Source organism: Zonotrichia albicollis, chromosome 19 (assembly GCF_047830755.1).
Source record: "Zonotrichia albicollis isolate bZonAlb1 chromosome 19, bZonAlb1.hap1, whole genome shotgun sequence".
In the NCBI taxonomy this organism is placed as follows: Eukaryota; Metazoa; Chordata; class Aves; order Passeriformes; family Passerellidae; genus Zonotrichia; species Zonotrichia albicollis.
The window spans coordinates 3,946,340-3,973,005 of NC_133837.1; the positions used below are offsets into that span (position 1 = coordinate 3,946,340).

At 47.8% G+C, this 26,666-nt stretch overlaps 3 protein-coding genes across 5 annotated transcripts in view; all 3 read right to left on the reverse strand.

The window, feature by feature from the left end:
- MIF4GD (MIF4G domain containing) overlaps nucleotides 1-3,763 on the reverse strand; it is a 5,140-nt gene extending 1,377 nt beyond the window's left edge. Inside the window, exons 1-5 of the mRNA XM_074554784.1 lie at nucleotides 3,611-3,763; nucleotides 1,571-1,707; nucleotides 1,314-1,423; nucleotides 862-1,017; nucleotides 111-203 (exon numbers count right to left, since the gene is read on the reverse strand). Coding sequence (XP_074410885.1) covers nucleotides 111-203; nucleotides 862-1,017; nucleotides 1,314-1,423; nucleotides 1,571-1,652 — 441 coding nt within the window. The 5' untranslated portion in view covers nucleotides 1,653-1,707; nucleotides 3,611-3,763. The remainder of the gene's footprint in view (nucleotides 1-110; nucleotides 204-861; nucleotides 1,018-1,313; nucleotides 1,424-1,570; nucleotides 1,708-3,610) is intronic.
- Nucleotides 3,764-4,741: 978 nt separating this feature from the next.
- On the reverse strand, nucleotides 4,742-13,734 carry SLC25A19 (solute carrier family 25 member 19). Of its 2 annotated transcripts, none has more exons than XM_014273156.3 (7): nucleotides 13,525-13,734; nucleotides 13,290-13,435; nucleotides 12,653-12,808; nucleotides 11,794-11,964; nucleotides 10,824-11,007; nucleotides 9,545-9,675; nucleotides 4,742-8,374 (listed from the first exon to the last, which is right to left on the reverse strand). In XM_014273156.3, the coding sequence occupies exons 2-7, from the start codon at nucleotides 13,413-13,415 to the stop codon at nucleotides 8,174-8,176; spliced, it is 969 nt and encodes a 322-aa protein (XP_014128631.2). In that variant the 5' UTR covers nucleotides 13,416-13,435; nucleotides 13,525-13,734; the 3' UTR covers nucleotides 4,742-8,173. The 2 variants fall into 2 exon arrangements, with proteins under 2 accessions (XP_014128631.2, XP_005495662.2); XM_005495605.4 differs by having other exon boundaries at nucleotides 13,543-13,733.
- A 2,215-nt stretch (nucleotides 13,735-15,949) lies between these two features.
- GRB2 (growth factor receptor bound protein 2) overlaps nucleotides 15,950-26,666 on the reverse strand; it is a 55,588-nt gene continuing 44,871 nt past the window's right edge. For both annotated transcript variants that reach the window (XM_074554782.1, XM_074554781.1), the window contains exons 3-6: nucleotides 25,519-25,616; nucleotides 21,069-21,191; nucleotides 18,598-18,766; nucleotides 15,950-17,242 (exon numbers count right to left, since the gene is read on the reverse strand). In XM_074554782.1, the coding sequence (XP_074410883.1) occupies nucleotides 17,057-17,242; nucleotides 18,598-18,766; nucleotides 21,069-21,191; nucleotides 25,519-25,616 (576 nt within the window). In that variant the 3' untranslated portion in view covers nucleotides 15,950-17,056. The remainder of the gene's footprint in view (nucleotides 17,243-18,597; nucleotides 18,767-21,068; nucleotides 21,192-25,518; nucleotides 25,617-26,666) is intronic.

Below are 26,666 nucleotides of genomic sequence, written 5' to 3' on the forward strand. Positions count from 1 at the left end.
GCAGATGGCTGAGCACAAAGCAGGGGAGGCTCCTCTGCACCCCCAGGGCTGTGCTTTTAACAGCTCCTTGGCAGGACAGCAGGCACATGGGCAGCTCTCCCTGCACTCACCTCCTCCTCCTTCTGCAGGCTGTCGGGCTGTGCCAGCCGGAACAGGCAGTCGTACACGGGGTTCACCAGAGCCATCATGGGCATGTTGTTCACCTGCAAGGAGAGTGGGGCATTGTCAGCCTGGGGACAGAAGGGAGTCTGCAGCTATTTTAAATAGTTATTCCCTTGCTGCTCTGCAAAGGAGAAGGAGGCAGGATTTAGTTGTGCTGTGTTAGTTGGATTTTCATCAGAGAACAGATATTTGAGTCTCTGGGAACCAGAGGAGCTGAACAAATGATGTAAAAACCATCTATTTTTAAATGTAAGCAGGTAGTCATGGGAAATACACTTATTCCAACAGTATTTTTCCTGCCTGCAGCTGTACTTGCATCATTTTTACATCTACTCCAAGCAGGAATTCAAAGTTCACACACTGCACAAAGCCTGAAGCCAAACTCCATCAGCAAACTCCACAGCAACTGAACCAGTCCAATCTGGGACATCTGGGATCAGGCAAGTCAGGGGATTTCAAACACCAGGTACAAAATGAGGAAGCTGAGACTTTGTGACTGTTCCTGAAGACTTCCTCTGCCTCTCCAAGCCTGTAGATAGCACCAGCTCTGTCAGGATCCTTGTGTTAAGAACCAGCTCTGGCCCCCATGGCCCTGGGGCTCTGTACAACACCCACCCACCACCCCTGCTCTGTTACCCTGGGATGCCCAGGCCCCCCTGGCACTCCAGGCAGCAGCAGCTGGCTGCTCCAGCTCCTTACCCTCAGGTAGTCAAAGATGTTGCAGATGAAGGTGACGTAGCAGATCCAGGCCTGGAGCGAGCGGGTGCGCAGCTCCTCCCTGTCCTTGTACTCCTGCTGCAGCCGGTTCAGCAGGCTCCTCCGGAAGATGCTCTGGCCAACTTGTTTGCTCTCTGCCTGTAAGCCCACAAAAACAGGATGGAGGGATGAAACAGGGATGCCAGAGGGGCAGGGGAATGCAGCACCACACAGAGACCCTTCTGTGATTCCCAAAGAGGCAGCAAAGCTGTAACTCGCTGCCTGTGCTGTCCCACTGCTCTTCGGGATGCTGCCACTGCATGGGGCAAGTGACAGGACAGGAGAGATGGGCAAGGGCTCAGAGCACGTGACTGGGGCAGAGCCCTTCCTGGCCCAGCCCAGGGACAAGCCACACAACATCCCAGGTGTTTCACTGTCCAGACACGAGCTCTCACCTGGATGATGGTGTAGCAGATGCGCCCAGCCTCCTTGCTGAACACAGAGTCTTTGAGGGACTGGTCCACTATAATGTTGGCCACTTTCTCCAGGTCCACATTACTGGGGTCTGCAGAGAAGAGGAATGCTGTTAGGACCCAGCTGTCTTTGGCCCCTGATTGCTTTGAGGCAGCAGCTCAAAGCAAGCTCTGGAAAGCAACCAAGGTCTGCATAGGGCCCAGTAGAGTCACATTAAATGGTGCAAAGCCGTGCTGACCTTTGAGGGCTGTTTTCAGCAGCTTCTGAGTCTCGGAGTCAAAGGACTGTATTTTGTACTCTTCTTTGCCCGTTTCCCCCATGACTGGTTTCCTCCAAGGGCAAGAGTCAGGGCAATGGATGAGCTAGTGACAGTTCCTGGGGAAGGAGCACACAGAGCTTAGCTGGACAGAGGCAAACCTTCACCCATTTCCCATTTGGCACATCCCAGGTAGTGTTGAAGCCCAGGCTGTTTCCTGACAGCTCCCCACCCCAAAGAAACTCCTCTTTTACTAGGGCACCACCTCTAGATCTGTGCAAATCCTCATTCCCACATCTTTTAAAGCATTGTCTCCTACCAGCTGATAATAGAACTTCAGAGCCTTTATATTTTTCTGATATGAGAAACATGTTACAGGCAAAGCAGACCCAAAATATATGTGGTTGTATCACAGGAAGGCACACACTGCTCCCTTGGGCCCTTTAAACACCAATTCAGCAGCTTTCATACAAAAATCTGGGAAGAATCAAAGCCAATACAAAAGCATCCAACACACACTCACTGGAGCACCTCTCCTGCACCACAGCCAGGCTTCCTCAGCTCCCAGCTCGACACAGCGAGCTCAGCAGCCAAATCCCCAAGAGAAACAGCTCCATCTCTCTCATCTCTCTGCAGTCAAGCACTGCTCTGCAGCACCAGCAGTGCTCCTAAGTAGTCTCTAGATTGATTTTCTTCTGCTTCATGATACAGTGAAGACAGCAAGAGGGTACACACGGCAGAGAGGAAGGGCTTGCTTTGATTCACTCAGGAGCTGATGGATGGAAATGCAGGGCTGGCCAGACCGGCAGTACAAACAGGAGAAGGCAATCGGCCAAATGAGTTTTGCCAGCTCGTCGAAATTCCTCGGCCATTACTCACCCCTCTCTGCAAACAGGTCCCTACCCGGATCAAAGCCCAAGAGCCTTTAGGGGCATGGGACAGGTACCGTGGGCAGTCCCCTCACATACAGCACAACGCTAACTCAGAGCAGAGAGCAGCCCCACAGCGGTGACCGCCTGCCGACGCCGCTCTCGCAGCCAAAGCTCTCGCCTCCCCTGGGACTGGCACTGGGGATTCTTTCCCTGGGGGATTCACAAGCAGCTGGGTGCCCTCCGTGCCATGCCTGGTTGGCAAACACCTTCCTAGCCGACCTGTCCTCTCTCTGTATCAGCACTGATGCCATGCTGCGCTGCCAGTGGGGCAGCCCGAGATCGCCAGCAGCCCCGTGTCCCCCCGGCAGCATCTCCAGGCAGCCGGACCCTGGCGAGAGCACAGCGCCGCACGCAGCGCAGCGAGAAGCGCCCGGGCCCGTCCGGCAGCGTCTGTGCAGCGCCCGGGCCTCTCCCGTTCCTCGGCTCCCCGGGATGGGCACGGCTGCTTTGAGCTGCTGAGCCAAATAACCCTGCCAAGAGCAAACCACAGCGTGCGAACACCGAGCCGGCCAGGTCTCGCCTGCACTAGAGACCCTCCTGCCAGCACCACCTTATCGGAAGGGCTGGTGGCAGTGGGGCACTGGGACACACACATGGGGCACCTGAGGGTGCCGACTGCTCCTCTGCCGCTGGCCCCGGCCAGTCGAGCCGTCCGGGGGCTGACTCGGCTGGGGTCGGCAGCCTCAATCTGCCGGTGATCCACCAGCTCAGGTGGATCACACGGGTACCTGTGACCTGTAGGGTCACACCTGGCAGTATGGACTGGACAAGTCTTGGCCACTGCAAGGAGGGGGAGAAGAGCAGAGAGTCTCCTCTGTCACCCCATAGCGTGAATATGAGGCTCTACCAGCCCTCGGAACCCCCATCCCATCCCCGCCGAGCCGCAAGCGGAACCCCCAGCGCTGAGACGCCTCTTGCCCGGGGCAGCTGGACCAGCGGAGCCCCAGGACCCCCCGCCGCTGCCTCCCGTCGCTCCAGCCCCGCGCTGGCACAAGCCCAAGGGCCACGGGCGGAGGAACAGGCTCGTCCCGGGGAAAGCAGCCCCCGTTGCCCCGAGCAGGGCAGGGGAGCGGAGCGCAGCCCCACCGACCTGCCGGCCGCCCCCGCTGCGTCCTCCGGCCGCCGGGACATCGCCGGCACCTCCCGCGCCCTCCCGGCACGGCCCAGGTTTCCTCTTAGGTCATTTCCTCGCCCGAGCCGGGGGAGGGCCGGGCCGGGCCGGGCGGGAGAGCGGCGGCAGCTGCGGCAGCGCCACCGCCTGCGAGCGTCGGGGCACGGCGGGCTGAGCGCCGCGTACGGCCGGCTGCTCCTCGGGAAACACCGGGCTCCCCCGGCACGGCCATTGCTCCTCGGGACACACCGGGCTCCCCAGGCACGGCCATTGCTCCTCGGGACACACCGGGCTCCGCAGACACGGCCACTGCTCCTCGGGACACACCGGGCTCCCCAGACACGGCCGGCTGCCCCCGACACCCTCCCGGCACGGCCGCTGCTTTCCCGGCTGCCCCGCCGGGGGATGGCGGGCAGCGCTCACCCCTCTGCCCCGGTGCTCTGCAGGTGACAACGGCGTGAATTCCGCCCTTCCCTCCGGGCCAGGGCAGGCTGCAGCCCAATGGTATAAAAAAATGAGTAGGAAAAAAGTCGGGAAAGAAGAGAGGCAGTAAACGAACGCACTGCAGCAACAGCTGAGTGTGGTATAACAACACTTCACGTTTTTTTTTCTCTCAAATCTCAACCATTTCATAAGGGAAGACCCCACAGGGGGTGAAGTCTTCACTGCAGAGCAGACAGGCTGCTAAACCAGGGAATGGCTGAGAGAGACACAATGAACAGTTTGGGAATATTTTCTGTAGCATTGCATGGCCTGGCTGGATACAAACAAACCCCGCACTGTTCCACCGGGGGTGTGATGCTCAGGACTGGCCACCACAGCTCCAAATGCCCCTCCAGGACACAGCAGTGGGACTGGGCTGCAAAAATCCCCCTTGGCTGATCCCTTTTGGTGCAGCTCTCAATGGTGATACCCAGCAGAGAGGGTACAGTTCTGCCTACGGCTGAGGAGCACCCACAAGCCAGTGATGGGAAATCCAAATGGCTCCTGTTGCCCTATGGGCTGGGCCCTGACTATTCTCTCTTTTAGGCAGCAGGAGGGCCACAATGTTCCTGCAGGGTCCAGCAGAGGCACAAAGAGGAGAGGAATAAATCAACTGCAGCCAGCCACTGCATAACAAAATATTTAATGTACCTTGTCTTAAAGGTAGGCACACACTGTGCATGTTGTGCCAAATGCTTTCAGGAAAGAGCAGCTGCAAGAGATCCACTCTGGCAACACAGCAAAATGCCACTGTTACAGTTTCTACTTCACAAGAGAAACTTAAATCCAAATTAAACACCACCTATTCCAGTCCCGACTGTAAAACATTAATTTCTTGTCAAAAATGATGCTGTGCAGCTCTGGATGAGTATCCTGAGAGTGGGGCTGTCCTAGGAACTTGGTGAGGCAGCCAGCACTGCAGGAATCAGCATGTTCCTCTCAGATCTTGTGTGTCCAAGGCTGGCTCAGTGCGTGGTGGAGCTGCAAACGACTGGGGCACAATTCTCATGGTAAAAGGCACAAGAAGAAAACAAATGCAACTGCTGAGCAGCTTGTGAGGTGAACGGCAGGCAAATCCCTGGTGATAGGATTAGCTTGGAAAGAAATCCCAAGGGCCAAAATCGGCCAAGCCTCACAGTGAGGCATTTGCCATGTTCACTTCACTCTGAACGGGAGCAGCAGCTTCCGAGAGCATTTCTGTCCCAGTACCTCAGAGAACAAGGTGACCACAGATCTCTCCCATCTCCTGCTCCTCTGATTCTAGAGATTTAGCTCATAACAGCATGTGTTTTGCCAGAGCAGCTTGAGAAATAAGATGTGTCCTAGTGCTTCATTCAGCCTCAATCCCACAGAGAAATCAACACTCGTACAGTGCTTTCCCCAGCAAAGTGCACTTGAGAAATCTATGAGGACAGATGCTGCTGGTCAGAGGTGAAGAAGTGATTGTTGGATGCAGCTCCTAGGATTATTGAGGCTGTCACATCTTTCTCCCTCTCACTGGATGCCCAGATGCCTTTATGGGCTGTCACACTTGTGACTCACAGCCTAAAGGCCTCCGACCAGGGAGTGTCTCTTCCACAGCCTGGGCCAGGCACAACTTAAACTCCCTTTGCCATCTGCTGGGTGGAGGCAAGCTCAGTTAATGCCCAGGGGAGGAAAAAACGACCCCAGAGAAGAAAAGCTGCTCCATACCCTCGAGTGCTCCCTGTCTGTGGAACAGCCAAGCTGCCCAATACCAGCATCACCTCAAGCTCCACAGCACCCTCGAGGAACCTCACCTTAACAGAGCACAGATCTTCCTGCTCTTGCCTGCTGCTGAGCTCCCAACCAGTTTCCCCCTATTTTGTGCAGTTTGACAGCAGCTATTTGACAGAAAATGGAAAACAAGTCTTGCAATGTTTAGACAGGATGGATGAGACCCCATTTCCTAAGGAAGCCTAGCTCAGCACTGAATATTTTCTGCTCTGGCCTGTCCCTGCTAACCATGCCAGCACTCCTCTCACCAGCAACAAAGGACAGTAACAAAGCCAACCCATTAGTGTCTGTTTTGAAAAGAGACATTTCTCTCCCTCAGAAGGATGTCATGAGGCTGAGTTCATTACTCTTTATCATGTCTTTCCAAGAACAACAGGTGAACAATAAACAAGGGCTAAACATCGTTAAGAATATTCTGAGGAATCTCAGAAGAACCTAAATAACACAGGAAAATGACAATAGGATTGAGGCACTTGGAGAAACTCCACATTTCCTGCATTTTCTGCTTACACTAAATGGCCATTTTTAGAGGATATGCAGCTCTCTCTCCCTCTTTAAGACTGACATATGGGCCTCCTGCCTGACACTGATGAATGAACTTAATTTTACACAGCTCTGCACCTTTGTACTCCAAGATCTCAAACCCATAGCAGACATAAAGTTATTCAGCCTGGGCTTGTAAGGGATTTCTCCAGATACCTCAGCCACCAGTGAAACAGCTGTTTTTTAAAAACAGCCTCTCACAATAGCTCAGGATAAGTGAGCAATGCTGATATGCTCAAAATTGCCAGGAGAAGTTTCGTCAATGGAATGGAATTGGTCACGTTGGAATCTGGCCAGAGCATTTGGGATTAACACCCTGAATACTGCAAAAGAGCTGGGAAAAGCTTTGTGTTAAAAACCATGAAACCATCCTCCAAATGACTGCAGTGCTCTGCCTTATCCACCCCTTGCAGATGACTACCGTGCTTTTGTATGGCAGGGCTGGGAACTCTGCCTTCCACACAGCCCAGCCACACCCTGCTAGGCTTGAAAAAACACAGAATAAAAGAGGAGGAAGAAAGTAATTTTCCTCTTTTCCCCTGTTACATAAATCAGAGTTGTTGGTAGGTTTTGTTGGTTTTTTTAACCACTCATAAAACCTTTGAAACTCCTGAAAAACACTTTTCCATCTCTAATTCAGTCATCCATGTGAAACACCACGCTCAGCCAACCAATTCCCATTTGATGTTCATTCCTTTCACTTCAGCAAATCTTGTCAAAACATTTTCATCTGCTAGCACCAGTGCAGGACTGAGGTTCTGAAATATTTTGAGACCATTACAGAAATACAGAAACACATTCAGAGGTGCTGTTAAATAAATAATGATAAAAAAATTACTAGTTTCCACAGGACTTTCCCTTCATTATTCCAGCTTAGAATAATTATTTCTTAACTCTGTACAGCATTTGTTTACTCACTGCTTTGAAGTGAAGCACCCTGAAGTAAAAATTTAGTTTGTGTGTTGAATCCCTTCAGAATGGGGCTCTTAATATGCAAGTTTGCTTGTAAAAAGTGTGAGTGAGGCATTGAAATCCCTAAGAGATGTATGGCCAGACACCCAGGAAGAGAAAAGGGAATTCAGCATACAATCAAGTTCACTGGAGTTAAAGGAGAAACAAGTCTGATCCAGCAGGATCAGAGAAGATGCTGTGTTTAAGATGACAGAGAATGCTCAGCTAGCAAGTGGTGACCAAGAAGCAGCAGCTGGCAGCAAAGGAAAGGAAAACTGAGGGTCTGTGCATTTATGTGGCTTTACCTGACTTTACACCAGCAGGACAGAGCGAGCTGTGCACCACCGAGACAAGAGTCTGGTGCAAACAGCAGGCACAGAGCAAAGGAACAAAGCTGTGCAGATGCAGGGCTAGCAAGTGGTGTCTGGTTGGTTAAGCAGCACCAGGCTGGGCCAGAACCCCCTCTCTGGGATCCAGGGCGAGCTCAGGGATTCACCCACTTTACTGGGTGCCTTTCCAGAGCACAGGAGGTGCTAGGGAGTGGTCTGTTTGCTCCCCCTCCCACCACTCAATGCGCACTGATGTGAGAGGAGACAGAAGGAAAGTGCTCTGTGTAACAGCTCCCAGCCAAGTAGTTCAGTGTCTCCAGCAGAACTGCAGTTGCCTTCTCCTTCTGCTTGGTCCCAGGAGGTGATTCCCCACAGGCTGGGGCAGCTCTGGGAGCCCTGACATTTCCAACATGCTCGTGACAGAGCAAGGCCATCAGTGTCCCCTCCTGAGGAGAACAGCAGGCAGCCACACACGTCCCTTTCAGCCTTCCTTCCTCTCGGTGCTCTCAGGGCTCTTCATGGTGCACAGCAGGCTGCAGAACAGCTCGTACCAAAAGAAGATGAAGCCAGAGGAGAAGGCAGCCTTCAGCAAGCTGGGAGAGAAACCCTTGAAGAACCCACCTGGGCCCTCCTCTCGCATCATCTGCCTCACACAGTCCAGGAAACCCCCATACGTCCGTACCTGGGAGAGAAATGTAACAGGGTTAAACAAGAAAACTTCAGGACAACTGGAAAAAACCACAAAGATCCCCAAACTATACCCAGAAACATTATCTTGACATGCAGCCTGGAGATGCCTTTCTGGATAATATAATAACTAACTGAAACTTTCAGAGAGAGTTTAGAGAGAGCAGGATAAAGGAAATGTACAGCATCAGCAATGGTTTATGAACATCATTCACTGTAAAATGGCTGTAAAACCTCTGCATGCAACAACAGCCTGACTTTAAAGAGGTTTGTGAAGTCATTATTTCAGATTGCATAATTGCTGTTTTCTATCCCCTTCACTGTCTAAGAAGGAAAAAATGTTGAGTTTTCTGACAGAAAGCAAACATAGCTACAACACTTAGAAGTTTCCAAATTAGCTGTCTGCATGTTGTCATGTTATACTGTGAAGTTTTAACATCTTGTGACACATCAATGCTAAGAACAAATTTTGTATCTTACTGCAGGAGGAAAAGCACCCAATGCAATGGGCTGAGACATCAAAATCCTATTCAAGAGTTTCTTAGGGTACAGACTGATTTCCTTCTCAGATCCCAGGAATTTTAAGGAAAGCAGAAAACTTCCACATTTCATGGAAAAAAAAGAGGAAGTTCCTTGAAAGATCTATATTTGTCTTCAAGTGTATTTCAAGGTGGTACCAATGGTGCTAAAGAACACCAGAGTATTTAATTTGTTTTGTATTTCAGGCTATTCCCATACATAAAACACACGTTGAACACTTGGTGCCTATTTCTTGTGTCAAAATATTAATTGCAGAAGAGGAGCCTGACAGCCAGGTGACTCCAGCACAGAGCCAGTGTCATCCTCTGCTAGTAATTTGGTTCTGAATGAGAAAAACAAAGCTGCAACTAGAAAAGAAAAATAAATCAATGGCCCTTTGCATGCCTGATGGGGAGGGATGACAAGCCAGAGCACAGGTATGTGGGACAGGTCCCTCCTGGGACCTATGATAAAATAAACCCAGTGTGTTCACATATAAATTCACATTATTAAATGACACCAGTGCTCACTGGGAGCTCCCAACCCAAACATGAACTCAACAGGTTCCCCTGGTGGATTGTCACTGCATTCCAGTGCACTGGACCAGCCATAGTCAGGAAAATCCAGCACTTGCAGCATTTCTCACCTGCCCAAAGGCTGCCCGGGCGTGCTCAAAGCCGCCCACTTGCAGGCGCTTTTTGACCAGATCCAAAGGGTACGTGAGGCTCTTGCTGAGCACTCCAGCACAGCTGCCACACACCAGGTTCCTGACGCCGGCTGAGAAACACAAAGGGAAAGGAGAACAGGGAGGAAAAAAAGAGCATTATCAGGGAATTCTGATTAAACAGCATAAGAGGTAAGTTAAAAATCACTTTTCACAAGAAGTAAAGTCAAAAAAAGTCCTTTGAAGTTGCATCACCTCTTCTGCAATAGTTTCAGCCAAAGAATCTCAAGCTGTATTTTTTCAGGCTTGCAATGTCTGTTGGAATCAGAGGATCAGCTCCTCTTGGTCCTTTTTACTGACTTAGGGTTTTGCTCTGCTCAATAAACCCCAATCCCCAGTCAGAGACAACTTGCTGCCAGTGGATGAAAGTTTTCATGCCCTCCCAGTAAAGCCTGGTCATTGGAAATCTTGCACCCCTGACTGCTCAGGCTGATGCACTCTGGATTGGAATGTCTCAAGCTGACACTGCCTGATGATTTCAGAGGTTTGTGGGAAGTGAGCTCTGTATTAAACTTTTTCCTGACAAACATGAGGTCCCAGCACAAAACCACCATCGGCCTCTGCCACCTAAAATTAAATATGCAGACATTGGAAAGTCAAGTTCCTGTGCTGAAGAAATTCCATTGAGGAACAAACTCATGCTGCTGCTGCATGCCTCTTGCTCAAGGAGGCACAGGTATCTAGAACTGCCAAGGTGGCAGGTTGCATCAGGATGATGTTCTCTTACAATGGAGCTAGAAATCAACATAAAAATACCAAATCAAGAGTCTGGCAGCTTTAAATTAGAGTAAATGAATCCTCTTCCCTAACAGCTGTGCTGGAATCTGCAGGCAGATTTACTACAGAAATCCAAGAGTCCTGTCCCCACATGATTGAAACAGAAAGATTATGGCAGCACTGTCTTCCCACAGTATCAGTAAGGTGACACTGCTAAAGAAAGAGCACCCTGGCCTGTGACACTTCACTTTCCCATCCACCCACTTCCATCAGTTACTGCACAATGGGAGCTATTTGTAAACTCTGCTGTACTTAATTTGGCATTTCCCTGCATGGGTAAAAATGAGAGGTGGGAAATAAGAGACACTTTTCAGATGTTGCATCAAAAAATGTGAAAGGACCAACAGAGCTTACATCAGTCAACCAAACTAGCATTCATCTTCTTTCTCTCCTGACTGCAACCATCACTGTCCCAAGTTCCTACCTCCATTCTTTGCTTCAGCTGGAATCGCCCATTTGGAAAACTGCTGCAGGATGTTGTAGAAGAAGAACTGGAGACCAGCATATGGGAAGACAGCAATGAGTGTGGGGGTCAAACCTCTGTAGAAAGCCCCAGGCCCTTCTGTCTGGTACATGGTCACCACTGCATGGCGAAGGTTGAGGTAAATCTGCACAACAAGGAACAGGCTGAGTGACTTTCCAGTGAACTTAAAAAGAGCCAAGCAAAGGTCAGGTCATTTCCCAGTAATGGCTATAGGAATTCCCCTGCCCAAAATACAACTGACTGTATCTTCAGCACAAAGTGATGAGCAAGGTGATTTTCCACACCCTCACAGCATTCTCTGCTAGGCCCTTGTGACTTAAAAGAAACAAGGCATGGAGCTGAGTCCTGAGACCACCTGCATCACAGACATAATTATTTGTTCTTTTAACAGTTCCTAACTCCTGCAACACAATTAATACAATATAATTCTACTGCAGGCTAAATACAGAAATGGCTCTGATACAAATCTATCCCATTATTACAGAGCTAGTTAGTGCAGAGGCCAATTCTTGTGTAAAAAGAACATGAAGCACAGGTGAAACGTGACTAATTTCAAGTATCATCCCCATCATTATCTAAACATGACTCTGCCTGTGCAAAGTTTCAAAAATGCAATGTTCAACAGTCTGGGGAGCAGGTTCTATAAAAAGCCAACAGCCAAAGCAAAAAAACTGAGTTATGCTGTTAAGGGCAGTTTCTCCTTTCTGCATCAGAAGCACCAAAACACAATTAGGAAAGCTGTGTCAACAGCACGAAGGATAACTTGGCAACAGAGCAAACACTGGCCATAACAGCACCTGCTCCTTCATTTTAACCCACAGTGCTGAATGTGCTTTCAAACCTCGTGCACCTTCAGAGCTGTGGAATATTGCCCCTGCTATGGACGCCGAGATGGATCGCTCAGCCTCACCTTTGGCTCCCCCTGGGCAGCAAAGCGGGTGCGCAGCGTGTCCACGGGCTGCACCGCCACCGAGGCCGCGCAGGCAGCCACGCCCCCGCACACCAGGTGCACCAAGGAGTCCTGGGCTCTGAAGGAGGTGAAGTTGTGCATCAGCTCCGTCAGGCTCTCGAAGGTCATGAACTTGCAGAGAAACAAAAGCATGTGGGTCAGGAAGCCAACCCTAATGACTCACACAGGTTTCCCACTCCTCAACAGCTCCACCCCTCCCTGCTGTTACCGCCTTCTTCATCCTTCAAAAGTCCTCCCCAACCTGCAACGTGTAAAAATCACTAAGCAGCCCAAGGAATGCTTGGGATACTCTAGTGTCCAACACTTCTGCTAATTCTTGCATTTAGAATAATGAAAAACTCATTTTAATGTTCTGTGGCTCCAGAGGAGTGCTATGTCACAGATATGCTTTCCTTTGTCCTTTCAGCCGCTGCTCCTAAAGCTGTTACTCATGTTTACAAATAAAGCATAACAGTGCTGTGTAAAACACCCTCATCAGCTTCACTGATTTTTTCCTAAGAAGCCCTTAGGCTGACAGCATTGACTAGAAGCAAAAAACTGCCCAGGCTTGGGGCATGAGCAACTAAGCCAAATGTCAGGAGTAGGGAGGGCTTATCTATGACACCAGATACAGACAGAGCTCAGTTTGCTCTCGCTATGCTCCAGTCTATTCAGCCAGCTCAGGAATATTAACTTTGGAATTATTCAGCAGCTTTGTAGAGCTTTACAACCTTCCCACTCCTCCACACAGACAGTCAGAGGGAGCAGAGCAGTGTCCTGTGTACCCACAGTGTGCCCAGGTGATGCCTGGTGCCCTCACCTGAACAGCTCCGAAGCCGACAGACAGGATCTGAGCGGGGACATGGCCCTTCCAGAAGGCCGTCAGCCCCTCCTCCCGGAAGATGCGCTGCACAGCTTGCAGCATGCCGTGGTACTTGGCCGCGGGGTTTCTGGTTGAGAGCTGCTCGATCTGGAGCTGGAGGAAAGGGGAGAAAATATTTTCAATTTCACCTTTCAACACTGGTTCAAGTGTCAGTTCAGGAATTCACAACCCTGTCAGCCAGCCAATGCTAAGGGATGACATTTTGTCTTCCCACAGAACCACATTCAGATGTGACTGGGATGTTGTTTATGAAGGGCTCTAAAAGAATAAAAATGTGCATGAACACAAAGATAAGCAGGAGGGATGATGGTGAAATTCAGTCAGAGAGTGTAAGTCATTCGCAAAAACGAACTCTGAGAAACACAAGATTCCATTCCCACACAAGTTAAGTTGTATAAATAGAAGTGGTGGACACAGGATAGCCCTACTTCCTTGCATAACCTATACACAACATAGGCGAGGCCTGATGAGGGATTCAGTGCTCTCTGGCTGCACGGGTGACCTGCTCACCCAGGACACGATCAGCTCTGCCGCTCTTTCATCCCGGCCCCGGGGCACGCCGCGAGGGAGGTACCTGAAAGCGGATCTTGAGGACGTCCAAGGGGCTGACAAGGACCCGAGTGACGAAGCCAGACGCCGATCCTGCTACAGCCGCTTCCGCCGTGGACACGCACCTGCCTTCGGGGTCGTAGCCCACCATGCCTGCCGGCTGTGCCCAGCCTGGGCAGGGGAACAGAGCAGTGAGCCCCGCCCTCACCGAGCCCCCACCCCACAGCCCCCTCACGCCAAGGCCCACAGCCCCTCCTCACCCCAAACTCCTTTCTCACCCCACAGGACACACAGATGCCCCTCTGCATCACTCCCTCTGCCCCGCAGCTCCCGGCCCCGCCAGTGGCTGCCACCAGCGGGGGGACCGAGCCGAGCCCGGCGGCACCGGGGCTGTCCGGCCCTGGCCCGACTCCCGCCTCGCCGCCTCACGCGCGGCCGCCCGCTCCGCACTGCGCCTGCGCGCCGCGGGGGCCGCTGGGAGATGCAGTCCCGGGAACGGCGCCCACAACAGGCGCGGCCCGGTGGGGCTGGACAAGCCCTCAGACCGTGGAGTCCAACCTGTGGAGTACAACCTGCGAGCCAACACCACCCTGTCAGCCAGACCATGGCACTGAGTGCCACATCCAGTCTTTCCTTAGACACCCCCAGGGACAGTGACAGCTCCCTGGGCCGCCCGTTCCAATGTCTGATCACCCTTCCCATGAAGAAATTTTTCCTGATGTCCAACCTAAAGCTCCCCTGGTGCAGCTTAAAGTTATGTCCTGTCACTTGTTACCTGGGAGAAGAGCCCAACTCCCACCTGGCTGCACCCTCATATCAGGGAGCTGTAGAAAGCCAAAAGGTCCTGCCTGGACCTTCTCTTCTCCAGGTTGCAGAAGCCCCGCTCCCTCAGGCAGCGCTGCCTCATCGCACTTGGATCCAGAGTCCTGCCCAGCTCTGCTGCCCTTCTCTGGTCCCACGAGGCAGGGCTGTGAGCGGGGAAGGTCAGCACACAGCCCACACTGCCCTCAGCACTGCTCCCACTGCCACCTCCACAGACCAACAAACCTTGTCTGGATAAAGCACAGGGGAATGAGATTTTCTAAGCAACCCAGCCTACAGTAAAACATCACTTCAAGCAATATGTTCTGCTACAGCATTACAAAAAAAGCCAAGCGCTTCAAATCACATAGTGGCTTTTCCATACTGACTTCTGGCACAAAAAAAGAAAAATAAAGAATTGTACAAGTATCCAGGCATTTCCACCTCAACATCATCAGTATTTAAACATAGTAACTAAGAGCAACTGCTCAAAAACCACTGAAAACTCCCATGTAGGCCTCTTCCTATTCTGTTAACACTGACTACACCATTCATGCTCACAGGTATTTCTGACCATTAGCAAAGGCTGAGGAGAAGCTGCAGAGAGCTGCCCACGCACCTTGTTAGCCCAACAGAGCCGTTCTTCTTTAGGTAACAGAAGTGAAAATAATCTGCAGGCCCCTGATGGAGCAGATTCAAACCACAACAGCTTGAGCCTGGCTGCTGTGCTCACACCAGGCCAGCACCACCTCCCCCTTCCAGAAGTGTCTGAACTACAAACTCAGTCATAGCTTGGTCAGGTAACTGAAATAACAGACAGATGCTCAAGTGAAGAATTCAATGTATATTTATTATTCACAGTTAATTACTATCTACCAAATGCTGCTGCAGAGTTAAAGGATTAAGTACATAGGCCTTTTTTTTTATTTAAACACAGAAAAATTTTTTAATATATATACACACACAAGACATATGTCTGCAAGGCTGCATGATATACACCAATTCCAAAATAAGGAAACAATCAAATGGTCCAGGTGTAGAATGCCATAGATTCCTTTTCCAATCACTTTACAAAGTGGGAAGAAAGTGAGTGACAGCTAGCAAGGAGAGGGGGAAAAAGTAATACTCTACAGGGTAGCTCTCTCTTTCATTTGCTGGAAAATCAAAGTGTAAGGCAGAGTTCATCTCAGGAGTAAAACTTTTGTAACACTTACTACAAAAAAAGGCACCCTCCAACAAAAGATTGCCCGTGCTGAGCAGGGCGGGAGGAGATCTCCGCTGCAGGTTGGGTGTGTTGGTGGGGTGAAGGGATCCGGCCAAACGGCCACCGAGGGAAAAGCAACGCAACTGAAGATTGGCACAGAGAGCGCTGCGGGCTGATTGCCTTCCTTCTGTCCAATTTAATGTCACACTGCTCTGGTGAGGAGCAAAGGGCCACCAGAAACGCCCCGGGGTGCAGGGTGGGGAGAACAGTCACACACAGCCTGCTGTGAACGGGAGCGGGCGGGAGCTACTTCAACAGGAACACTGACCTGAGGAGGGAGGAGAGACTGGAGAACAGGGATGCCAACTCCACTTCTCAAGAGCAACACGACTGCAAATACTGCCTATCCAGGCCGAGGAGACAGGCTGATCACATGCACCACGTAGAAACATTCACTAAGAGCGTAAAGTTTTTTTTCAAGCACTATTTCTTGAGGTTTCTCTGCATTATGAAGTTTTCCACCAAAGGAATGTACATTTTGTAGGACATCTCAGGGCTATTATTTCTCAAATTCCCCCCTTAACCCTCCCTCCCCAAAATATTCTTCCTCATTTTCCCTCATCAGAACTTTCCCCTTTCTCTTACTTCTTTTGAGGCTCCTGGTTGCAGCTCTCCACCTCTGAGCAGCCTAAGTTGCCACTTGAATGCCTTGATTTTATTTTCCTTGGAATAAGGGAAGTTGAACAGTAAGACAAATCTGAAGATTAAAGCTCCATCTCTGTTTGTAGATTTTTCTCAAGTGTCCATTGATAAAACCACCCTCCTTTGCCCCCTTCCCCCATAGTATTTATTTACACATAGGCAGAAAAAAAAATCCTCTGAAAAGCTCTGGACTGTCCTTTTAACTTAAAAAATAATAAAAAAGAAAATAAGGGGAAGGCACTATGGAAAAAATTACAGAATGTGCTCAACCGTACACCTTTAAGAAAAAACAAAAAAGCTGTCAGCACAGCATTAATAGACTTCAGTTGTACGTTGGAGTTTCTCAAAGCAGCTCTGTGACTCAAAAGTAAAAAAGAGAACAAAAAGCCACACAACTCTTCTCCCTTCCTCTGTTTGGAAGCTGCTGAGCTTCAGAAGAAAGTGCCAAAGGAGAAGAGACAATAAAAATTAGATTAACACCTCATCTTTCCCAGGCAAGAAATGCTGAATGTTGAAGGCAAAAGCAGAAACTGATGATTTTTGTTTTTTTTTAAAGGCAGGACTGTGGATTTGGTTCTTCTCTCATGTCCCTTCATGTCAAATGAAGACCGTTTGCAGAGAGAGAAAATGCCAGCAGAGTTTCTCCCTTTTCCTTTAACTGCATTGGCTAGGACTTTATATGGCATTAAAACTTCATGCACTGATGGACAGAGGAGGAGGGGGAAACAAGAAGAGTTGTGGTGGTGAGACCTTAAGTGACCTTAAAACACTCATTCGCAACAAGAGTGAATAAAAGGGGATAACCCAGGAGCAGCTGAGGAAATTTGTTATTTTCTTTTTTTTTTTTCTCTCTCTCTCCTTTTCTTATTTTCCTTTTTTTTTTCCTTTAAGATAAGTTTTGGTGTGTAAGTTGAACTCTTCCCCCCGCCCCTGAAGTTCCGCTCTGAGGGAAGGAGGATCACCTCACGGTGACAGGTGACTCTGGTTTTAGCGCCGTGTGATGTTTGGGTCACTGGCTGCAGTTAGGCTCTGTATGTGTATTTACTGTTTCTCTGGTTTCCTTAAATAATCTCTAATATTTCTCTCTAGATGTTCCGGTTCACTGGGGTCACGTAGTTGCGAGGGAACATGCCCGTCTGTCCGCGGCACGCTCCCTTCCACCAGTTGGGGTCAGAATTGTCAAGGACTTGGATAAAGTCTCCGCGATGGAAGCCCAGCTCTCCTTCCTCTTGGGGATCAAAATCAAACAGGGCCTGAACGTATGTTGGTTGCTGAAAGGGGAACAAGAAACACACACAGTGAGAATCCCCCACGGCACTCAGGCACCTGCTCCTGCAGGGCAGAAGCTGTCTTACACTGAAGATTAACAATAAACATTTGGGCTACTCCCTTTCCCTGCAAGCCAGCTCCCAACAGCTGCAACGAGGTGCTAAAACAGTAATGGACAGGCTACAGAACACCTCAGAAAAAGGTCAAGTTCCTGTGAAACAGCTGAAATAGAGGAGATGATTTTGATGTTTTTCTAACATTTTTCACTCTTCATGGCCTATTGTACATCTGTGTTCTATAGCAATATTGCTGTTTACTTGTCCTGTTTTCATAATTGACAACACAAATATTATTGATCTACACAAAATTCCCCCTAAAAACTGGATGTTGATATTTCACACATTTTCCTTAACTCTTCTGTCACAGAACATTTTGCCTGGTCAGCAAGTCTTCCTATCTGATGGAAAAGCTAACAGTTCATTTAAAATACATATCGTGAGGCCAGGAAGTTCTCTTCATGCTCGTCCTTTTCAGCCAGCTCTTTTCTCCCCCTCTGTTTATCCCTGACCTGACCGTGCAGAGCCAAGTTCAGACAAACTGTGACAAAGCTGCCAGTGGCACCTGGACAGCTGCACAAATGCCACACCCTTGTCTTCAGGCTAGAAGCAGAATGCTGTACAAGGAAGCAAAAGGATTTACCCAGAACTGACAAAACATGCAGTTACATGAAATACAACACCCTGATAGACCTGGGAAATGGAACAAAATACAGAGCTGGATATACACAAGCTGCTCTGCTGGCAGTTCATAACAGTTTCTGGATTCTCTTTACACTGGCTAGATCCAAACCAGAGATTCTCCATATGCTGGAACCAACTCTTCAGGAAAGGCCAGAATCAAAGCCTCACTGAGGGCTGCACTTTGGCTATGATCAGGTATAAATCAGAACAGAATCACAGAATTCTTTAGGCTGAAGAAGACCCAAGATCAGCAAGTTCAACCATAAAGCCAGCACTTCCCTACCCTTTTAAACTGTGCCCTATAACAGGAGCAAATCTACTTTTAATTCACAGGAATCAAATTATCTTCCTGCAACAGAATCTATAAGCATTAAAACAAGACAAACATTTAAGCAGCAACAATCATTTTGCCTCAGCTCCAGGGAGAGCAGGAGTGTTGGTAGGCTTTGCACAAGAATGCAGCTTATTTACCAGTAAAATTTTGACTTCAGGATCTAAAGATACACTTTCACAAGAAAAAAATCAGTCAGCTTCTTTCTTACTCCAAAATGCAATCCCACTTCAGACTGTGGTTGCAATTGCCTGACCAGGGCACTCTACAGGGACACTTCTCTTACCTGTGGCACCTGCTCAATGTCCCGGAGAAATATCTGCTGGTTCCTGGAGACAGATGTGGATCTGTGATAATCTACCAGCTCGTTCAAAGAATTGAACTTCACCACCCAAAGGAAATACTTGCCAGCCCCATCTCTAAGCACCTTGAAGTGCTGCACATCATTTCCAAACCTGTGTGGAAAGAATGAAGAACATAGAGCACATTAGCACATTATTAGCCATGGGCAACTCCTTTTGGGATCATCAGCACAGAGTTTGGAAGAAGAAGGTCCCTCAGGGCACAGTGAAAACTGTCAATGACACTGGTAACACAGCTGCAATCCCATAACTAGAATCTCACATACTTCTTGATGTATATATGTTATATAGCATCACCTGTGTTGATGAAGATGGTGCAGAATCCCAAGGACAAATGCCAGGGACTTTGCAAGGTCACAGCAACACAGCTGCACCCTGGTGCTTTCCACTTCACATCCTCAAACACAGAACTGCCAGATAAACAGCACAAGCACTTTGGTTTAGCTCTTCACAGTTTGGTTCAGAGCTTCACAGCAGTTTCACAACTGACTCAGCCACTCTCAGTCTGTGCTACTCTTGCCATGGCCCTCCCTCCCCCAGCACCACTGGGGACGTGCCACAATGCAATGCAAAAGCACCAGTGCCATTACAGGCAAATTCCTGGGAAACAGTGCCACAGAGAGGGCAGAATTGGCTCCTCTGGCAACCAGAATGGACTTGGCCAAAAGGCTCTCTCAGGAAACAAAAGGACCTCTCTGGTCTTTAAAAAAAAACCCCAAAACAAAATGTAACAGACAAAAATCCCTCAAACCCCAAAGTGTTCAAAGATGATGCTGCACACATAAACCAGGAACTTCAATTCTGTGTTAACAAACAAATTCAGTGTTTTTTCTGACAAATGATGGCATTCAATTGAAGCTACATTTCCAACGGTTTTACTCTGAATAAAGAGAAACTCTGGACAGGTCCACTGGGATTTTCCAGATGAATGGCACATTGGTAATTTTACTTCAGCCTAAAACACTGAAAACAGAAGACAACTGTTCCCATTTGGCATGCACAGCACCTATACCTGAGCGGGGAAAGCAGACACTGCCTTGAAACAACTCCTGGGTGCTGCCTCTGCTCTGCCTTCCTCAACCTCTGAGCTTCTCACCATTCCAAATCCTACAGATCACTGTTTAGGAAAAGGACTTTCCTAAATTATACACACAGGAAAAACCACCCAGCTGAGACATTACCACCAGATGGCAACACCAGGCTGAACAGCAGGCCCAGCTATGCCACTGTAACTTTCTGTTTCTTAAAGGAATGCACTTTCTGCAGTTGAAGCTTCCATTCATATCTAATATTCCAGCCTGGATGATTCTGTCCTAGACAGAAATATAAACATCTCTAAAATCAGTGGCTTTAATCCAGTTTGCTGGCATGACTCAGTGCTGCTGTACAGAAGGACAAAAATTTGGTTACAAACCAAAGATGACCAAAAAAAAAAAAAAAGAAACAAATCTTGTTGAGATGGATCACTGACAGCCACAGAAAACAGAGCCAGCTGGAATTGCACATGAATAATAAAAATGTCGTAAGGATTCTAAAGAAAATCTTATTTATGGTAGAAAAGGGGAAGATTACAGAAAATAATTAAAAAACCAAAATAGCCAAAATCAACCTGCTGAGGACAGATTCCCTCCCATCCCCATCCTACATTAAATTACTTCACATATCTTTTCAAGTTTCTAATAGCTCTATTTGAGTGACTTCAGATCAGAGAATCACAGAATTGCTTGTGTTGGGAATCACCTAAGGACCACCTCATTCCAACCCTCCTCTCATGGGCAGGGATACCTTCACTGGACCAGGTTGCTCCAAAGCCCTGTCCAACGTGGCATTTAACAGTTCCAGGGATGGGGCAGGCACAGATTCCTTAGGCAACCTGTGCCACGGCCTCACCACCCTCACAGAGAAGAATTTCTTCCCAAGCCATGTGGAATATACTTGTGAGAGTTCAAATGGACCTCTGGTTTCACAGCTCCATGTCCAGTGCTAGTCAGTGGGAATATTACCAAGGCATGTGCCAAGCAGAGAAAAATGTACTTGCAAATGTACAACACAGAGGGAAGATGAAGTAATAACTTGCACTGCAGGGGAGGAGTGAAGGAGAATGGGAAGTTGTCCACATTGGGTGCTTTGGGGCTGTAAGAGGGAGGAATGGGATCCACAGACACTGCCTGGGCCTGTGTGAGCCACCAGGTCAGTCCTGTGGGCTCACTGCAAAGCAGAGCAAAGAAGTTTGTTTTATTAGAGAGGGAATAAATGTCACTAGAACAGGAATGCTATAGGGCATCTGTGGGGTTATTCCTGCTCCTCAGGGCTGACAATCACCTGCCCTTTACTCACCCTCCAAAGGAGCAGCAGATGCCTGATTAGCACACAATTGCTCCTGGGCATGACTTACTTGACTGAGAGGGAGAAGTCCCCAGGAGCACTCTCACTCTCCCTGATGAGGAAGGCACCATCATGTCTCTGTTTGCCCAACATTTCTTCAGCCTTCGCTCGGGGAATCTTTCCAAAAAACCACCTGTGTGGGGAGGAAAAGAAAACAGGAGGAAAAGTGAAGAATTTGAATCCATTCATGGAAGAGCCAGAAACACCACAGCTCCAGAAATAAGATCTTGTCTATGCACTGCCCCATCCTGCACACGTGGAAAGTGCATTTTGTACCTAAACCAATTTCTTGTCTCTTTCAGATCAGGTGGTAAGGCACATCTACTTCAGCAGAGAGAATCAGTACTTTCATCCAGCAGCTGTTTGCTCCTGCAGCCCAGAGCCCAATCTCTGAGCCCTACCAGAGTCCTTTGGTCCTAGACAAGTATCATCTGTCAGAAAGCTGAGGCAGGTGCCAGGACAGCACTTACAGACCAAGTGAGAAAAGTTCCTTCAAGGTCTCTCTGCTCCACTGCAGAGCAGTGCTGAGCTAGGCATGGATTCTGTTCCAGAAAAGATGCTGATGACACTTGTTTCAGGAGCCTCTTTTCTTGCTTTCTCCCACAGGCAGGACAATCCAGCAGCTTTCACAGGAGAGTCACATGAAGGAGCAGCCTCATGAAAACCACATCCAAAATTCTCACCAGCCACAGGCTGACCATGACACCAAGGCTGAACCTACCTCAGGCCACCAGATCGTCAGCCCTGACCAACAGACTGGTCACAGGATCCTTGCCCCCATTTACATTTGCATTTCTAGACTAATCCAAGATTAAAGGCAAAGAAGGGATGAGTGGTAGGTCACATGGCATGAGAAAAGCAGAAGCATCTTCACAACTAAAAAGCAGAGCTTTCAGCTCTGAGGAACAGATCACACAGCACAGCAGCACTTATCACACCCACACAGATGACTGACCTCAGAGGAGAGCATTTCGTAACAAGAGCTCCACTCACACAGCCCACTGTCTGCACTGAAGGTTTTGCTGCAGCAACAAGGCAGGAGTTGCAGAATCCTCCTTGAAACAGTCATTCTTAAGAAAAGCTGGAGCTCTTGTGACGTCAAGAAGTCACCAGATCTATCTCTGTAAGGGGAAACTACCTCTAGAGCTGAAGAAGGACTGATTATTCAGTTACCGCTTGGAACTCTCGTTGTGTTTTCATCCCCTAGAATAAAAAGGAAAAGCTTCCTCCCTAAACCATCCTATTCCCAGTGGTTAAGAATTTCATGGTATTTTGTACATTCTGGGTGGCTTAGAACCTCTTGGTGCCTGAGGTGAGGTGGTGGCAGACCACCCCAGGAGACCCATCTGTCCCTCACTGCACACACTGCTGCCCACAAAAATCAACCAGGAGAAACTAGTAAGTGAAACTCCTTCAGAAATCAAAGGCAGTAGTTAATTTCCTGGGCTTTTGGCACTACTGTCAGAAAGACCTGAATATTCTCTCTGCCAAATGCTGCTTGAAGCAAGCTTTATGTTATGATTTTAGATATCTCACCATATTTCTTGTTTACAAAGTGTCTTAATCCTGTTTAGTTCTCAAATAATTCTCAATTACTCATGTGACAGTTTCATCCTAAACACAAAAAAACAACTTCACCTTTCTCTATAAAGTAAGAAGGAAAGCCTGAAAGAGCTTAATAGAATCCTTCCTGAAACCTCCACAATTCACCTGTTTTCCCCCTAAATTTTACTGAGTCACTACAAAGTAGAAGCGCATTATTCTTTTAAATGAAATAACACTTCCAAAGTGACAATGGCAAGCTATGTAAGTTTTCTGCTGCTAGCTGCTTCTAAGGCACTTCACTAAAAATCTTTCACAATTCTTAAGCTTCCTTGCAGTTTTGTAGCTTTACTACCACATTAGCCAGAGTAAAAGAACCTGAATTAAATGAACAGAAAACCCCAGAGATGAAACAAAGTTATTCTGCAGGACTACTGTCTACTTAAGAACACAGCTGTACAGCAGCAGAAGTGTTGTGCACATATGTTTGCTACAGAATGTCTGAAAAAATTAACAAACACCACAGCATGTCAAAAATCACTTGTGGAGAACTAGGGAAAGTGACAACGACATTCCCACAGGCAGGGTCAGCCTGATAAGGTTTGACTCCAGCAAGCTCTGTAATGCAGGTGAAACTCATGCTGGCAGCACTGCAGAGCAAAGCAGGCATTGCTGCTGATGCTGCACAGGCAGAGGGAGCTGCCCTGACTGCACAGCTCAGCTCCCATCGCTCCCAGCCTCCCCTCCTTCGGCTCCACTTCGCACCATCATCTCACTTGGCCCAGCTCCTCCACAGAAATTACAGTGCTGCAAAGTGAGACTTCAGCAATATCCCCAGGACAAGCTGATAACAAACACAAAGACCTGAGATAGCCTGGATCAGATCCATGCTGTGTTTCATAAACAGCAAACTCTTCTCCTGCCCCCTTCCAGAGCAGGGTGCTGCTGTGACTTCACCATCACTTCCCTGCCCAGAGCTTCCTGTAGCTCTTCTCTGTCCTGCCCAGCTCTGCTCAGTCTTTGCTTTGTTAATTGAGGTGGTAATTCAGATCAACCCTTCAGGCTAATCCCTAGGTAAGGCTGGTCACTGAAAAGTGCCACATTTTCCTTTCAGCTTCATTTGCTGGGAGTTACAAAGTGATCTGTAAGATTTGCAAGATACAAGTAAGGAGAAACATGGCATTTAATACCAGCTGTGCAGCTGGAAGATTTAAGTTTTGGATCCTAGGACAGGATTTAAAGCCATATTCAGTTGCTTTCTTTCCAAAACCTATTGAAAACAATTTGATGGTACTGTGAGTAAAGGAACATTCTCTTTCTCACTGCTCAGCTGCCTGCAGTTTGCTTTTTGTATGACCTGTATGACTAGAGAGGTCTGCAATACAGCTAAGCCAACATTATGCTATAAAAACTTTTGCATCATTTCCCAGGGTTGTTAAAATACAGTAGTTAAGACTCTCAGCATTGCTGACACATGACACTGCCTCCATCCAGATGCCATCAGCAGTTTAAAACACCTTCAGATAAAATCAAATTAACTATGCTTAAAACCACTACCAAATTCATCCACTTGCAGGCTCAAATATTGTTCATTCCCTTTCCCTTTTGATATAGAAAAGGTGAAAAACTGACAGCTCTATTCCTCTAAAACAAAACTCCATGGAGGATCACAGAATACACTGATCATCACAGGAGACATCACTGCAGGATAACTCAAATGCCTGGAAAATTGTCATGAGAAGGTACAAGCATCAAATCAATATGAGAGTCATTGCAATGTGGATTTGTGATCCTCAGTGGACTGGTACAATCAGGATAAACCAGACATGTTGCTACAGAAAACAAGGCTTTAAAAATGTTCAGAATTTTCTTGTGTGTCCTTGCTTCACTTCCCACTTGGCTGCCCTAAAGTAAGACACTTCTTCTTCTTTCTTGGGGCCAGGCCCTCAGAAGCTTCCTTCTGCTATTTCAAAAGGGCCTTTAGAAAAATAATTCTTGATTGCATTTAACTGCAATATCTTCATTATATAATGACAGCCAACACTTACATTAATCATCAGCTTTTGTGAGCAAATGAAACGCTACAGTTTCTTGTAAAACCCCTGATTACAGGTTTTGCTTCTCCCTCCTAAAGCTCCCTTTGAATCTGTTACCCAGAGCTTGCTGTTCTTGTTCAGATGTTGCAGGATCTCAAAGGTTGGAGAACCAAAGTTTAGCAGAAGACAGCAGAAACACATGAACTGACACAAAGAAAATACCCAATCACAAAATGCTACAGTTTTCATAGGCTGGGTTCATTGCACCTAGGGGGAAAAGTGTGAAGCAGTTACTCAAACACAGCTCTTTGGAGCAGCAGTTCAGGGCAACAATACTTGTGGAACAGCACTTTGAGGTCAGCCTGTTTTGTGAGGAAGGTGTTGGGCCAGATGACTCTTACAGGTCCTGTCCAATCTTAACAATTCTGTGATTCTGCACTCAGGATGTGACAGACATACTACAAGTTCAGCTCCAAATACCCTTCACCTTTTGCAGAGCTGTGAATGCCATGATTTTTACTCTTAGCTGCTCAGTAAGTAAAATTGAGAATCATCACAAGAACACAGACACTTTTCCTGGGGCAGTGGGAGTACAAACTCACTGTTCAAGGATTTTCTGCTGGTTTATGGCTGCTAACTCCAAGACTGCTCTGACTGTAAAAACCACCAGAGCAAGCACCAGAACAGCCTCCCAAAACACCCTGCCATGCAGCTGCTGTGAGAGGAGTTAAAGCAAACACTACAGCCAGAGACACACAACTTATCCTTTATCTGTCTCTACATTTGAGTGGATCAGGTAAAATTTTAGCAGAAAACCATCCTTCTGTTTGTGAGGATGCCCAGAGTAAGAGCAGGAGAGCCCATCCCAAAAGCTCTACTTACGGATGGGGTTTCATTTCTATGTAGTTCTTGGGAATGAAGCCGTCTTTTCCATTGAGTTCTGCCTTGTACCAGTTCTGATCGCATTCTTCATTCAAAACCTGAAGGAAGGAAGCAAACAAACATTAAGCTTGAGATAGATTCAAGATACAAGCAAGACTGATGAAGGCACCAGGTTAATTCTTCCCATTTGTGTTGAGCAGTTTTTACATTAATAAAGTTAAACACATTCAAGCAGCAAATGCAGATGAACAAAGTTCCTTCTTTTTATTTTTGAAGGGGATACTTTTCTTCCTGTAATTTTGAACATGAATGAAAGATCAGGAGTCACAAGAGAGGAGCCACATAAAAAGGTAGTTTTAAAAAGCACAATTTGATATTTCAAAGCATGCTTGCTCTAAAAACTTTGATGCTTTATTTTTCATTGAATTTCTGTCAACTGGTATGCTGCAACAGGCAAGCCTGGTGCACTGACTGAAAGCAGTCCCTCCAATATTGTATTATATTCTGTAAATAAAACCATGCTATTGTTTGAAACTACCTCTCCTCAAGATGATTTTGTGTTTGTCAACATGAAAAAAAGCCCCAAGTCACAAAAGTATCACATGATTAACATTGCCTGAACGCAGGAAAATGAGGAAATGCAAAGAGAAAGAAACACGAAGGCAGATCCAGAGATCACATACTGCACCCACAGAGTTATGGAGAATATATCCAACAAACCCTCAAACTAACTCTTTTGCTATGCCATTATGTTTCTTTATTTCAAGGGTGGTGAGAGGAAATTTAAAAAAAAAAAAGGAAAAAGTAAAACCAGACAAAAATTTGCAAGTGCATGTCTCATTCTTACAGCTGACTGGAGTGCATCAGAAAATGAAACTCTAAAGATCAGTGCTTGCTGCCTTTCAAAACTGACACACCAACACCCTAGATCTGCCTCACTGCTGACTGCTATGTATGACAGAGAAAAACCTCAAAACCTACTGAAATGCAATGTGGCAAATGAAAGAGAGCAAAATATGAGCTTCCTCAGCAAATGTCAGGGGCTAACAGTTACTTGGATGTTCCTGCCCTCCAAGGAAGAGGCTGGTGGGATGTACATTCCCTGGCTGCCAGCACTTCCACTGGGCAGCAGGGCCACACCTACAGAA